Below are 14419 nucleotides of genomic sequence, written 5' to 3' on the forward strand. Positions count from 1 at the left end.
TGTATATCCCTCTGGGTGCTCCATTTCAAGGAAGCACGTGTCCCATGTGCCTTCAATTTGATTTTTTGGCAACAGTGTCCATATGGCTCACACAGGAGCCCTATACATCCTTATGCCCCACACTGAGACTATATAGGGCTATATGGGCGAACCACCCTCAGCTCCTTCTCCAACGCAAAACCCCCGAGAGGAAATTCTGAAGAGGGGAAAGAGAGTGGGTAATGGAGTAGCCATAGGAACACACATCTCAAAGAACTCCAGTTACTGCACAAGGTGAGTAACCTCTCATTCTTCAAGTAGCGTTCCAATAGGCACTCACTTCAGGTAATTACAGAGCATTACCCCCAGCTGGAAAAAGAGGATCTTCAGAGCCGAGTCCAAGACTAAAGACAAGACTGTGTTTCTAAGGGCAGCATCCAATCTAGAAAATCGGACCACCACAAGTTTGGACCAAGTTGGGAGTGGGGTGAGAAAACAAAAATTCTGTCCCTTTGGCTGGCACATAGTAACACTTCTCCGTCCTCTTGTGGGTGGAATGCAAGTGGACAGTTTGGCACACCCCTGCCTAGCTGTCTCCAGGATGGCTTCATTAATAGGGAGAACTATTCTGTTGGAGCCGGACAAGTGGACAATGTCTAAGACTTTGTGCTGGGAGTCCTGAACCTCTTCAAGATGCATCTGTAGTTCTCCAGAAACTCTGTGAAGGTGGTCCTGGAACTGTCTGAAATCATCCAGGGGGGAAGACGGCATAGGGTTCTCCATTTTGTTTGGAGATGAAGATGGCAGTCTTATTGGTTACGGCAGAACTGCCAGATCCAGTGTGTAATGTACCTCCTCCTCTGTAGGATCCAGGGGCAGATATGAGTATCCCCTTACAGGGGAGGCAAGGGATGACTCCCTAGCAGATCAGACCAACTCTGCAGGGAGGTGCTGGTCTCCAGGATCCCAATATAGCCAGCAAGAGGGATCAACAGGTGGTTGTAGAGGCCTCCAAGGCATGGAGTACCAACGGATCTGAGATGAGACAGAGATTCATCCCAAACTGATGTAGGCCTTTTGGGTGGCGGAGGATACGTAGGATGGGGTTCATCAGCTGGTTCAGAATCTCCTGATAAAGAGAAGGCTGATTCCAGCTCCAGAGGCAGTATTGTTGGTGCCCCTGGAGGACAGTTATATTACACATACAGGTCAGGCAATAAACTCATCTCCCTTGATGGTGTCATCTCTCTGGAAACAGAGGGGCCTGATGGCGGGAATTCCAGATTCAGGAAAGCAAAAATGTCCTGTGGAGCAGCAACAGATTCAGATCTCCCCAGAGTGAGAAGGGTTCTACTTATCTGAGCCGCTGTAATCAGAGGAGATTGTGTAGCTGCCAAGGAAGATGGTGCCATGGATAGGAGAAGTTGACCGTGATCAGTCTTTGTCGCTGCTGGCAGATCCTGGGGCTTAGGAAGTGCTGGTAATGATGGTACCGATGGATAGTGGTCGGGTACTGATGTAGCCCAATGCTTTTGGGCTTTATTGTCATGTCTCTAGGACTTAAGGACATCCTAAGCCCTCACACACCAAGCTGATGGGCTTGCTCAGAGATGAATCTGACTTCTCTGAAGTGAATTTAGAGGAAGAATTGATCTCATGCTTATGAGAGTGCTTCCTGGTTTTCCGACAAGATCCCACTGCGAGGGATCTGTGAGGGTAGATTCTCCTGCACCAGAGGTGGACTTTACAGCAGTAGGTGCACTCGTTGTTGAATGAGGCTAATGTATGAGGGGGAAGGGGTTTCCCTGGCCAGGGTCTAATTGAGGCCTCATGGCCTTCTCCATGAGGTATTTCTGGAGATGAAGTTTCTGCCCTTCTCAGATACAGCTGGGGAACGATTGGCAGATACTGCACCTCACCACGATGTGGGCTTCCCCAAGGCAGTACAGACGCCCCCCGACTTACGGAATCGTTCCATTCCGGAAAGCCTTTCGTAACTTGAATTTTGCATAAGTCAGAAACGTATACCCGTACGTTACGCAAAAATTTTCGCAACTCAAAAATCCTATTTCTGGCTTATGGAACTTTTTCCATAAGTGTGAATTTGCATAAGTCTGGTCTTGCATAACCCAGGGAGCATCTGTACAGGCAGAGCTGTGGTCGTTGCTAACGGAGAAGGATCACGGGCAGGAAACAAAATGTGTGAAGCCCAGAGTCCTGGGCATAGTTCAGTACCCGAACAGGGTATGGGTGTTTCCCCCAAAGAGAGTACACAAACTGTTAAAACTATTTACAAAGCTAAAGCTAAATCTTATTTTGTAGGCTGAAGCTACAGACACTGGAGGTTCCGATCCAAATTGCGTGGCAGTGAAAAGGAACTAGAGAGATGGTCAGTCCACCCTGCCCTTTATCCCTAGATGGAGGCACAAGGTGAGCCAGGGTGTACACACAGGCCAGCAGACACTACTTTCAAATTCTCCGGCTCTGGACATGTGCATAAACCCACAGTGGAATACAATAGGATTCCCCTAATGGCAGATGGGAGTGCCCTATACTGAGATGTGAGAGACTGATGAAAGGTCCTCTTCAACATCAAAAGGGGCATCTCCACCAGAAAACGATGGAGAAACAGGAGGTACCAGGGAGAGGTGTAATTCTGGCGACCGTGTAGATCTCAGTACCGAGAGGTGCTCGGTATCCATCGAGAGGAGACTCCAGCTCATCCAACACAAACAGGTCTCTGGAATATCTAAATTCCTATGGTATCTGATGAACTAATGATTCTGCAGGTAAAGGTCTACTTAGGTAGGTCCCCTGCAGTGGAATTTGATGGAATTAATAATGCTGACTGCTTCAAAGCGATTGTTGGCTGAGGTGTATGGTTGGATTTTTGAGGTACGGAAGGAATCATAATGTTGGGTACCGAAGAAGGTGGTGGGAGGTCCATTGATACCAACTTGCTAGAAGTAAGTTGTTTTTCCCTGCTGCTCCAGTCATGCTTTGATAGTATTGAAGCATGCTTCGGGTCATGGCCTCTAGAGGAGCTCAGAGTCTTAACGCTACCCAGACTGGTACCTGAGGGCTCAAACACTGTTAATCTTTCCAGAGATTGAGAACTTTTAGATGTAGGTTATTTGTGAGAACTAGAACTCTTCTTCTTAAAGAGCATTCCCAGAACCTTCCAACTTCTTACCCAAAGGTCTGGGCAACTGCAGTGCCAAGGCAGACCGAGCATTGTGCTCAATCAGAGACTGATATATGGTAGTGGGTTGGGAGGGGAGAGCTTCCTGACCTGAGTCTGAGGCCAGGCAAAGAGATCATTTCATCATCAGGAGTTTGAGCTTACTCACCTGGTTTTTCCTTGCCCTGCTCTTAACGACTGAGAAAAATTGCAATTCTGAGGGATGTTGTGACGGATTTATGTAGCAGAAAAAGACGGTTACTCACCGTTGTAACTGTTGTTCTTCGAGATGTGTTGCTCATATCCATTCCAGTCAGGTGTGCGCGCGCCGCGTGCACGATCGTCGGAAAACTTTTACCCTAGCAACACCCGGTGGGTCGGCTGTGGAGCCCCCTGGAGTGGCGCCCTCATGGCGCTGGATATATACCCCAGCCGACCCAGCGCCCCCTCAGTTCCTTCTTGCCAGCTACTCCGACAGTGGGGAAGGGGGGCGTGTTTGGAATGGATATGAGCAACACATCTCGAAGAACAACAGTTACAACGGTGAGTAACCGTCTTTTCTTCTTCAAGTGCTTGCTCATATCCATTCCAGTCAGGTGACTCCCAAGCCCCACCTAGGTGGCGGGGTCGGAGTGAGACATCGCTGTGTGCAGAACCGCTGACCCGAAAGCAGCATCGTCTCTGGATTGTTGCACCAACGCATAGTGAGCAGCGAATGTGTGTACCGAAGACCACACTGCAGCTCTACAAATGTCCTGGATCGGGACTTGAGCCAGGAAGGCAGTCGAGGAGGCCTGGGCCCTCGTGGAGTGAGCGGTGAGGCGTGGCGTCGGGACACCGGCCAGGTCGTAGCAAGCACGAATGCAGGACGTGATCCAAGAGGACAGGCACTGTGAAGAGACCGGTGAGCCTTTCATCCGGTCGGCCACCGCAACGAAGAGTTGCGTCGTCTTCCTAAATGGCTTTGTCCGGTCGATGTAGAAAGCCAGGGCCCTGCGAACGTCCAAAGAATGCCAACGCTGGTCTTGACGAGTAGCGTGTGGCTTTGGATGGAAGACCGGGAGAAAGATATCCTGGTTTACGTGGAAGGGTGAAACCACCTTCGGAAGAAAGGCAGGGTGGGGGCGAAGCTGCACCTTGTCCTTGTGGAACACCGTGTAAGGGGGTTCGGACGTGAGCGCTCTGAGTTCAGAAACACGCCGTGCTGAGGTGATGGCTACGAGGAAGGCCGTCTTCCAGGATAAGTACAGGAGCGAACAGGTCGCCAATGGTTCAAACGGAGGTCCTGTGAGCCTGGAGAGAACGAGGTTGAGGTCCCACGTCGGAACCGGCTGGCATATTTGTGGGAACAGCCGGTCTAAGCCCTTGAGGAATCTAACGACCATCGGGTTAGAGAAGACCAAGGACGGGAGTTCTCCTGGGTGGAATGCCGAAATGGCGGCGATGTGAACCCTGATTGAAGATATCGCCAAGCCCTGCTGTCTTAGGGACAGGAGATATTCCAGTATGAGAGGGATAGGTGCCTGCAAGGGGGACGTAGCTCGTTGCTCACACCAACAGGAGAACCGCTTCCACTTGGCTAAGTAAGTGGACCGTGTAGAGGGCTTTCTACTTCCCAGCAGGATCTGCTGGACGGACTGCGAGCATTGCTGCTCTGTCTGATTCAGCCATGGAGCATCCACGCTGTGAGGTGGAGTGATTGTAGGTCGGGGTGACACAGTCGGCCGTGGTCCTGAGAGATGAGATCCGGACTCAAGGGGAGCGTGATCGGCGCTTGAACCGACAGCTCCAACAGTGTGGTGTACCAGTGCTGCCTCGGCCAAGCGGGAGCGACTAGAATTACTCGTGCATGGTCAGTGCGGATCTTGAGCAGTACCCTGTGGACCAGCGGAAATGGGGGAAAAGGCGTAGAACAGGTGGCCCTTCCACGTTAGAAGGAAGGCGTCCGACAGAGAGCCTGGAGCTCGCCCGTAGAGGGAGCAGAATGCCTGGCACTTCCTGTTGGCCCGAGATGCGAACAGGTCGACCTGGGGAAATCCCCACCTCTGGAAGACGGAATAGATGATGTCTGGGCGAATTGACCACTCGTGCGTCTGGAAGGACCTGCTGAGACGGTCCGCCAGCGTATTCTGGACTCCAGGAAGGAATGATGCCGTGAGATGGATCGAGTGAGCGATGCAGAAGTCCCACAGGCGAATGGCTTCTTGGCATAGGAGCGATGAATGGGCTCCGCCTTGCTTGTTGATGTAAAACATCGCCGTCGTGTTGTCGGTGAGGACCAACACGCAATGGCCCTGTAGGAAATTGAGGAATGCCTGGCAGGCTAGGCGCACCGCCATCAGTTCCCGGACGTTGATGTGTAGGGCTAGTTCGGACGCGGACCACAGGCCCTGGGTATGATGCTCCCCGAGGTGAGCGCCCCATCCTAGAGATGAAGCGTCCGTGACTAGGTGGAGGGAGGGTTGTGGGGTGTGAAAAGGCACTCCTGCACAGACCGCCACGCGATCCAACCACCAGGTGAGGGAGGCCAAGACCGAGGACGGAACCGTGACCAGCATGTTCAGGTCGTCCCGGTGAGGACGGTACACCGATGACACCCAAGCCTGTAGTGGGCGAAGCCGTAGTCTGGCATGCCTGGTTATGTAGGTGCACGAGGCCATGTGACCCAACAGGGCAAGGCATGTCCTTATGATGGTAAACGGAGATGCCCGCAGTCCGTGAATGGCGCGTGCGATGGTCTGAAATCGGCCGTCTGGCAGAATGGCTCGTGCACTTCTGGAGTCCAGGATTGCTCCAATGAACTCTATCCTCTGGGTTGGCACTAGAGTGGACTTCTCTCTGTTGAGTAGAATGCCCAGCTCGTGGAAAGTGTGTGTCACTATGTGGACGTGAGCCTGAACTTGGTCCCTGGTGCGGCCGCGCACCAGCCAGTCGTCCAAATACGGGAACAGCTGTACCCCTTGTCGACGAAGGTATGCCGCGACGACTGCCAGACACTTTGTGAACACTCTGGGAGCCGAGGACAAGCCGAAGGGAAGGACTGCGAATTGGTAGTGCACCTTGTTTACTACAAACCGCAGGAAGCGCCTGTGAGGTGGATAAATTGCTATATGGAAATAAGCGTCCTTCATGTCGAGGGCGGCGAACCAGTCTCCAGGATCCAGTGAAGGAATAATGGTCCCCAATGATACCATGCGGAACTTCAACTTTACTATGAATTTGTTGAGTCCGCGCAAGTCTAAGATGGGCCGTAGACCCCCTTTCGACTTGGGGATCAGGAAGTAGCGGGAATAAAACCCCCTGCCCCTTAACTCCGGCGGAACCTCCTCTATGGCCCCCATAGAGAGGAGCCCAAAAACCTCCTGTGTAAGGAGTTGCTCGTGAGAAGGGTCCCTGAAGAGGGACGGGGAGGGGGAGTGGGAGGGGGGGGGGCGAGGAAAACTGGAGGGCGTATCCCCTCTCCACCGTGCGAAGGACTCAACGGTCCGATGTTATAAGGGACCAAGCACGGTGGAAACGGGAGAGGCGATCCCGAAAGGGGGGAGCTGTATCCTGGGTGCTGGTTATGGTGCCGTCCTCGACCGCACCTTCAAAAGGTTTGCCTAGGCCCTGAAGGTGGTCTAGGCTGGCCCTGGTTCTGACCGGGTTGAGGGCCGGTCGACCTTCGCCTACCGCCTCGACCCCGCCTCCTGGCAAAGTCCTGTCTCGGACGAGGCGGGGGAGGGTAGAACCTCTGAGGCTGGGGCCTGAAGGGTCTGCGCTGTGGCCCTGGGACATGCATCCCCAGGGAGCGCATCATTGTCCGAGAGTCCTTGAGGTTTTGGAGCCTCGAGTCCGTCTTTTCAGAAAACAGGCCCTGACCCTCAAAGGGCAAGTCCTGGAGGGTCTGCTGCAGTTCAGGCGGCAAGCCTGACACCTGGAGCCAGGAGGTTCGCCTCATAGCTATACCCGACGCCAGGGTTCTAGCGGCCGAGTCAGCTATATCCAGGGAGGCCTGTAGGGAGGTGCGTGCCACCCGCTTACCCTCCTCTACCAAAGTCCCGAACTCTTCCCTAGATTCCTGGGGAACCAGTTCCTTAAACTTCTCCATTGAGGACCAGATGTTAAAGCTGTACCGGCTTAAGAGCGCCTGTTGGTTGGCCGCCCTAAGCTGAAGCCCCCCCGCCGAATAGACCTTGCGCCCGAACAAATCGAAGCGCTTAGCGTCCTTCGATTTTGGCGCTGCCGCCTGCTGGCCATGGCGCTCCCGTGCATTCACTGATGACACCACCAGTGAGCACGGTTGGGGATGGGTGTACAAATACTCGTGGTCCTTGGAGGGAACAAAGTACTTCCTCTCCACGCCTCTGGCCGTGGGTGGAATAGAGGCCGGGGTTTGCCAGATCGAGGTGGCATTAGCCTGTATGGAGCGAATCAGCGGTAACGCCACTCTGGATGGGGCGTCCGCTGAGAGGATGTTCACTATCGGGTCGTGAACCTCCACGATCTCCTCCATCTGGAGGTCCATATTGCGCGCCACCCGGCGCAACAGGTCCTGATGGGCCCGAAGGTCTATAGGGAGCGGGCCCATGGCGGATGTCCCCGCTACCGCCTCATCGGGGGAGGAGGAGGAGGATGCCCCCGGTGGCAAGGGGTCCAATGGCAAATCCTGCTCTAGGTGCTCCTGGAGCTGGGCCTCGCTCGCCCCAGGGTCCATGGCCTGCGCCAGCGTGGGCACTGGAGCCTCCATGCCCCCTGGGGGGGGGGGGGGGCGGGAGATGGTGGCCTCCGGGGCTCTGGGCTCAGAGCGTGCCGAGCGGGAGGCAGACGGCGGAGCCCCTTGGGCTTGGTGGTAGGCCCATGGGGTCCAAAAGGACCAGTGCGCAGGTCCCTGCGTAGGGTCCTCTGCAGTGTCCTGCGAATGGCCGAAGTCTGCCGAAGCCGCCTGCCCCTGGGGAGGGTAGGCCGATCTAGAGGCCCCCTCAGAGGAATGGGATGCAGATCTCGACGGCCATGGCGGTGCCGAGCGCGATGCATCCGGCCCCGGCTGGTGCGGTGCCCGTCGGTGCCGGTCGTAGGGCGATCTGTCCCAGCGTGCCGGAGATTGGTGCCGGGATCGGGATCGGTGCCGGTAGCCCTGCCGGTGCCGCGATCCGGATCTGGAGCGGGACGACGATCGCGACGATACCCGGTACCGGGAGCGGTCCCTCGAGCGGCGCTCATACCGGTACCGGGAGGTGCGCCTCGAGTCCGATCGGCGCCGGCGGTCGCGACGGTGCCGAGATGTAGAGCGGCATCGCGAAGAGGATCTCGACCGCAAGTACGACCGGTGCCGAGGTGATAGTCGGCGCCGGGACTCCGAGCGGCGTCGGGACCTGCTCCGAGACCTGGAGCGGTGCCGAGAGTCTACGTCTGGAGACGGTGGGCGCACCAGTGCAGGCTTGCCTCTGGACTGCACTATGCGTGGAGCCACCGGTGCCGGGAGTTGCGACGGTGCCGGCTCCGTGAGGGCAATCAGGTCCCTCGCGGTCGTAAATGTCTCCGGAGTTGAGGGGAGACAAGGTTCCACCACCAGCCTAGGTGGTGAAACAGTCCGCACCGGACTCAACGGCCTCGGTGCCGGAGTCGACGGTGTGGCCGCCTGCTTTTGGCGGTCCAAAGGCGGACGCAGCTCTACCCCCGGCACCGGGGGAGCCGGCGTCTTCAGGGCAGCAATGTCCTGTGCCTTGCGGGCCTTCTTATGGCCCGGAGATAGAGATCGGCGCCGAGTCCCCTGAGGCGGGCGCGGTGCCGAAGTCTGCCGGTGCCGAGAGGACTTGTCCGCGGCGCCGGTCGGAGCCGCTGGGGCGCTGCGCACCGAGGCGCTCGGTGCCGGGGCTGGGCGCGCCGAGGGAGGATCCGGGCTGAGCGCCGCCTCCATTAGGAGCTGCCGAAGCCGAAAGTCCCGCTCCTTCCTTGTTCGAGGCTTGAAGGCCTTGCAGATTGGGCACTTATGTTTGATGGGATTCCCCGAGGCACTTCAAGCAGGAGGTGTGCGGGTCGCTCGTTGGCATCGGCTTCGCGCAGGACGCGCACGGCTTAAAGCCAGGAGCCTTGGGCATGAGCCCGGTATGCTCCGGGGGGAAAAGGGGGGAGAACAACCCCCTTAACCCCCGCTAACAATTTACAACAACTACAAAACTAAATAAACAACTATCTAAAGAACTTTAACTACTATACACAACTATCTACAGAAATGAGAGCTATAAGCTAGGGAGTGTGGAGACCAGCTATGCTGTGCTCCACAGTTCCAACGACCGTCAGGGGCGGTAAGAAGGAACTGAGGGGGCGCTGGGTCGGCTGGGGTATATATCCAGCGCCATGAGGGCGCCACTCCAGGGGGCTCCACAGCCGACCCACCGGGTGTTGCTAGGGTAAAAGTTTTCCGACGATCGTGCACGCGGCGCGCGCACACCTGACTGGAATGGATATGAGCAAGCACTCGAAGAAGAACTATAGGTTCCTTAAAGGAAAACTGGACATTTGGTTCTCACAAAGGGGCTTATGCCACAGTGCCCTTGGGACCAACCTTCAAAGTGAAAGCAAGGTTTTTAAGTACAGTGTTCCTTTTCCTACACCACTGGCAGCGCCCAGAGGATGGGACTCAGGTACAAAGAACACAGGATGACTGTCAAATCTTTCACTTTCTCTAAAGAGGCCTCTATCTGTTCCTGAAAAAAGTTATCCTTATGTAGAGTAGGTGCTCAAGTTCTTTTTTAACCTTCTGTCAGAAGCTAGAGGCCTGCAGACAAGCTCTGCTCTCACCACTCTCTCACCCGCATCAAAGGCCACATGCGCCTAATGCTGGGACAGGCCCACACACCCTTCCTCTACTCATTTAAGTTCATGATACTTGTCATGGGGAAGGACTCTGACAAGACCAAAGGCCTATTTTCCCAAAGGTTATACCTGCTCTTTGACCATGAAGCCCTGGAAGGCCATGACATGAATGGCTGCAGCCACTGACTGGTAACCTCTTAGTACAAATGAATTCTAGGATCAGAGTTCAAGCTCTGGGGCACAATACTGTGTGTTTCCTTAGTCTTCCCTCTGGCCACATCCAAAGCTAGCATGACGACCAAGCTCCCATTGGAAAATATTTGATGACCTTGAAAAGAAAAAAACTTTTTCTGAAAAATCTTAGACAGGACAGATAAGGTGTCCTGATATAGCTTCATGAAATGGTCTGAAGTAGGGTGCAATGGAGCAGGAACCTTCTGAGAGCAATTGTGATCTGTGTAGATTGCTGGAGTGGCACTATTTCAAAATCTGCCAATTTAGCCAGCTTTTAAAGAACTTAGGGGGAATAGAAATATATTTGGCATCAGAAGACTCGCCCAGTTCACCCCAGTCCAAGTAACAGCCATCTCCTGGATCATCACCCTGCACTCATTCAGGTGACAATTGATTAGAGTGCCAGAAGCTTCAAGACAGTGTCTCAGAAGGTGTCAATCCTGGTTGCACTAAGATTTTAGGCACAAGATACCAGGAATACCAGCACGAGGGCCAATGCTTTGTACAACAGAGCAAAACACACTCCAACTGTGTTGAGAATTCTGACGAGTGTCAAAGATGGTACTGCATCCCTCAAGACAGCCTTGGAGATAACCTGGGGCAATTTGGCAAGGTCCCTGAATGCACATCGCAGAGAGTCACACTGTCTCTGTCTCCTGAAAGCTAAACAGAGCGATAAAACCAGAGGGTTTGATGAAGAGCAGCCAGGAGTCAACGGCCTCACCAGAGATACATCTTTCTATGCCTATTCCTGATGCTTCTTATGTGGTGCCTCATTAGGCAAACTGGGGCTGAGTACAGTCAACTTTAAGTGCATAGTTGAATCCTCTGTTTCAGACAGGATGTCACAGGATGCTTTGGTGATGAAAGCTAACCCAGTGAGTTCAGAGCAAAGCTGTACTAATGCAGGAAGTGCCAGCCCTGAATCCCAGGGCTCAGAGGCTGAAATTGGCTCAGGCTTACACTTCAATGATTTCTCCTTTGAAGCATCCAGTCCATCCTCATACAGAGACAGTGCATAACTCTTGATGGGGGGCAGAGGGGCACAATTTAAATGTTGGGGGGGAGGCATGTGACTGCCTCACGTGTTGCATCTGAGCTGAGGAGTAGCAGCAGAGCCATGAGCACCAAGGCAGCAGTGATCAAGTGCCTCGGGGAGCATCTCATGACAGCTGGGCCCCACGGGAAGGGGCCTGCTCTAGGGGATATCACCAGCCAGCACCGGGCTCCTTTGGGAACAGGGCACGAGCATGTCAGGGGCGTGGCTCAGACCTGTGTCGCCCACCCTGCCTAGGGAGCGCCCAGCCATGCACCCCCCAGTTTGAAAACCTCTATGGTAAATGCAAGGCAGAAATTTGGGGAGGTACATGACCCTGTGTCCCCACCACCACCACACACACCGCCTCTGGCCTCATACCAATCTTATAAGGGTCTCTGAGAGGGGTCCCTCAGTGAGAGTCTGGACATGATCCCCATAATATTTGACTGCTTAGGTGGTATATGTAGAGAGTTTAACACTCCTGCACACTATTCTTGACTCCCAATCAGAGGATACAGTGAATCTGTTCATTCATTAATGTCTTTCCCTACCTAAGAACAGGCTTTTCTTGAAGCTGCTCAGCTATAGGATTGAGGAAATGAATGAAAACCTGAGAGAAAACACAGAAGCCATGCAAGAAGTTTCACAGTTGAACAAAAGCAGATACTTCAAAACAGGCCCCAAAGTAAGAAAGCTGAACTACCGAAATGTTGATGAAAAGCTGAGAATCACTGAGTGATTAAAAGAAAATCAAGAACACTTAAGTACCAAAAAAAACACCCTAAGACAAGTGTGCCAAAAAAGTCAATACTCAAAGAAGAGTCTGAGCTGCAGAACTGAAGTTTCCCCTAAGGTCAGAAGGTGATGTACACTTGTACCAGTTACTATTGCCCTTAGGGACTATAAACCTTAAGTGCTTGGGAAGTAGACAGGTCTTGAGCTGGAGAGCGGAGACCCAGCAGTGAGAATCCTGCACAGGTAGTAGCTTTAGAAGTACAGGTTCTAAAATAGAATCCATTATTCAAGTTAGTGATGATAACCATCTTTATAGATGAACATCTCACAATATATACAGTTGTGTAATTCTGAAGCCCCTGGGAACGGTAAAGTTAAAAATATTTCTTAACATTTCATAGCTTACTAAAAGTTACCGAATAGAGGTATCGTTGGTTGAATTGTTGCATAGCTCCCTGTAGTTGGTTACGTTGAGACTGCCACTGCTCGAAGTTTCTGACCGATTCCATGGTTGGTCGCTGCCATGTTGTTGTTCTTGTGTTATGATCCACATAGTAAACTCTTCCACGATCATCAACCCTTCTTTCCCAGCTAACAAACAAAAATACTAATGTTAACAGCTATATAATTTTCAGTAAAAAGTACAAAACTAATTTTCTGTGGTACACTAAATTCTTAGCCAACGTTTCAGTTCCAACATAGAGATGAGAGATAGGCAGAAGTTTTAATTTCTGCGTATAACACACTGGTGTTCTGTTTCTGAGACTTTATGTAAATTTCTAGAAACAACTGTTAGCCTTCCAAGGGAAACAGTCTCAACTATTCTTCTGCACAGCTAGACCAAAAAGGTCATAAAATAAGCACTCTTTAAATTTAAACATTAAATAAAAGGATAAATAATTCAACATTATTAGTAGCAAAAGATCAGCACAGGCAATAGATGTGCCACCAACATTCACATAAAAGTAGCTATGATGATCCTGATCATTATCTGGTAAAGATTTATGCTGTTTTATTTTGTTTTGGGGAAGGGGGGTATTGCAATACATGTGTGGTATTGCTTTTATGAACTTCTGATTCAAAAAAATACCAGTTGTATAATTATATTTTTTTTCATGTAATATCAAAATGTATTAAAAATACTTTTTAGTACTAATGTAAGTAAAACATTCAAAGTAGTATATAAACTCATTACCCTGGCGGTAAAGGCTGTGGTCTTTCCCATGTCGTAGTTCGTGTGTTGTGATCAACATAATAGGTTCTACCATGAGGATCCTTTCTCTGTTCCCATCTTAAACAAAAGACATCTCTTTAAACAAAAAACAACACGAAAATGTTGCCTTCTGATTAAATTTTCAGACAAGCAAAAAAAAAATGTCTGCTAGTGAACAAATGGGTTATCCAATCCTAGTCCTTACTCTAAAGGCTAAAGGTCAAATTTGCCCACTCAGAAAAGGCTTGTCTGCCACATTATGTCCTATCTTACATGAATTCTTTTTACCCTCTACTCCTGGGGGGATTTTGCACCAAAAAATTAAAAATGCTGCAAAATGCTGCATATTTTGTGGAAATAATACAATATAATCGCACCAGTTTCAATTGTTTTGATAATTTATTTAACCTACAATACAGAAAAAAGTCACAATAACTATTCTGCATTTCCTAAACACATGAAAGCTCAGTTACAAACACTTGATAACTAAAACTCTGCATTCCAGTTATAATCCTGCATTTTAATTTAAATTACATTACAGAACACCAAAAAGCAAAAAAGTAGAATGTCATTTTAAATTGCTCAGACTTTCACACATGAAAATCATACAGTTTTGCTAATTACACCTCTACCCTGCTATAACGGGACCCGATATAACACGGGTTTGCGTATAACGCGGTAGCAGCAGGGCTCCGGCTGCTACGGGGAGCCCCGGGACCTTTAAATCACTGCTGGAGCCCTGCCGCTGCTACTCCGGGGCTGCGGCAGCGGGGCTCGACGGCGATTTAAAGGGCCTGGGCTCCCCGCAGCGGCCTATATCGGGGTAGAGGCGTATTGTCCTGGATCTGGCTGAGTACTTTGGGAAGTGCTTGCTTCTGATTGTCCTGACATTTTATTGACTGCTTGGTAACTGTTTTATTTGTCCTCAAAGTTTTTTTTTTTTTTTAATGGGTAAGTAAAATAAATTCTGAGCTGTAATCTAAGCCCACTGTGCCACTTTGACACAGGAAAAAAAGTGAGAAAGCACATAGATCTTCCTAGCTGATTACCCTACTGTCATTTATCAGACTTCACATCACTCTGGCAATGTAGGGGCCTTAAAACTTTTACAGGTTTTATGCTCCTGTGGGAATTGATGGAGAATGGGGACAGTTAATAGAATAAGAACAGTTAACTAACAATAGGAACATTAACCATATTATTACGCAGGCAGACTGCTACATTTCTGCCTCGTGGAAAG

The 14419-nt window shown here is 51.4% G+C and overlaps 1 protein-coding gene across 2 annotated transcripts in view; it reads right to left on the reverse strand.

The window, feature by feature from the left end:
* Positions 1–14419, reverse strand: part of WWP1 (WW domain containing E3 ubiquitin protein ligase 1) — a 115890-nt gene that overhangs the window by 64475 nt on the left and 36996 nt on the right. Inside the window, exons 8-9 of one of the 2 annotated variants that reach the window (XM_065399876.1) lie at positions 13162–13257; positions 12383–12557 (exon numbers count right to left, since the gene is read on the reverse strand). In XM_065399876.1, coding sequence (XP_065255948.1) covers positions 12383–12557; positions 13162–13257 — 271 coding nt within the window. Of the gene's footprint in view, positions 1–12382; positions 12558–13161; positions 13276–14419 lie in introns of both variants that reach the window. The other variant, XM_065399877.1, reaches the window with a different exon arrangement.

Source organism: Emys orbicularis, chromosome 2, assembly GCF_028017835.1.
Source record: "Emys orbicularis isolate rEmyOrb1 chromosome 2, rEmyOrb1.hap1, whole genome shotgun sequence".
Taxonomy (NCBI): domain Eukaryota; kingdom Metazoa; phylum Chordata; order Testudines; family Emydidae; genus Emys; species Emys orbicularis.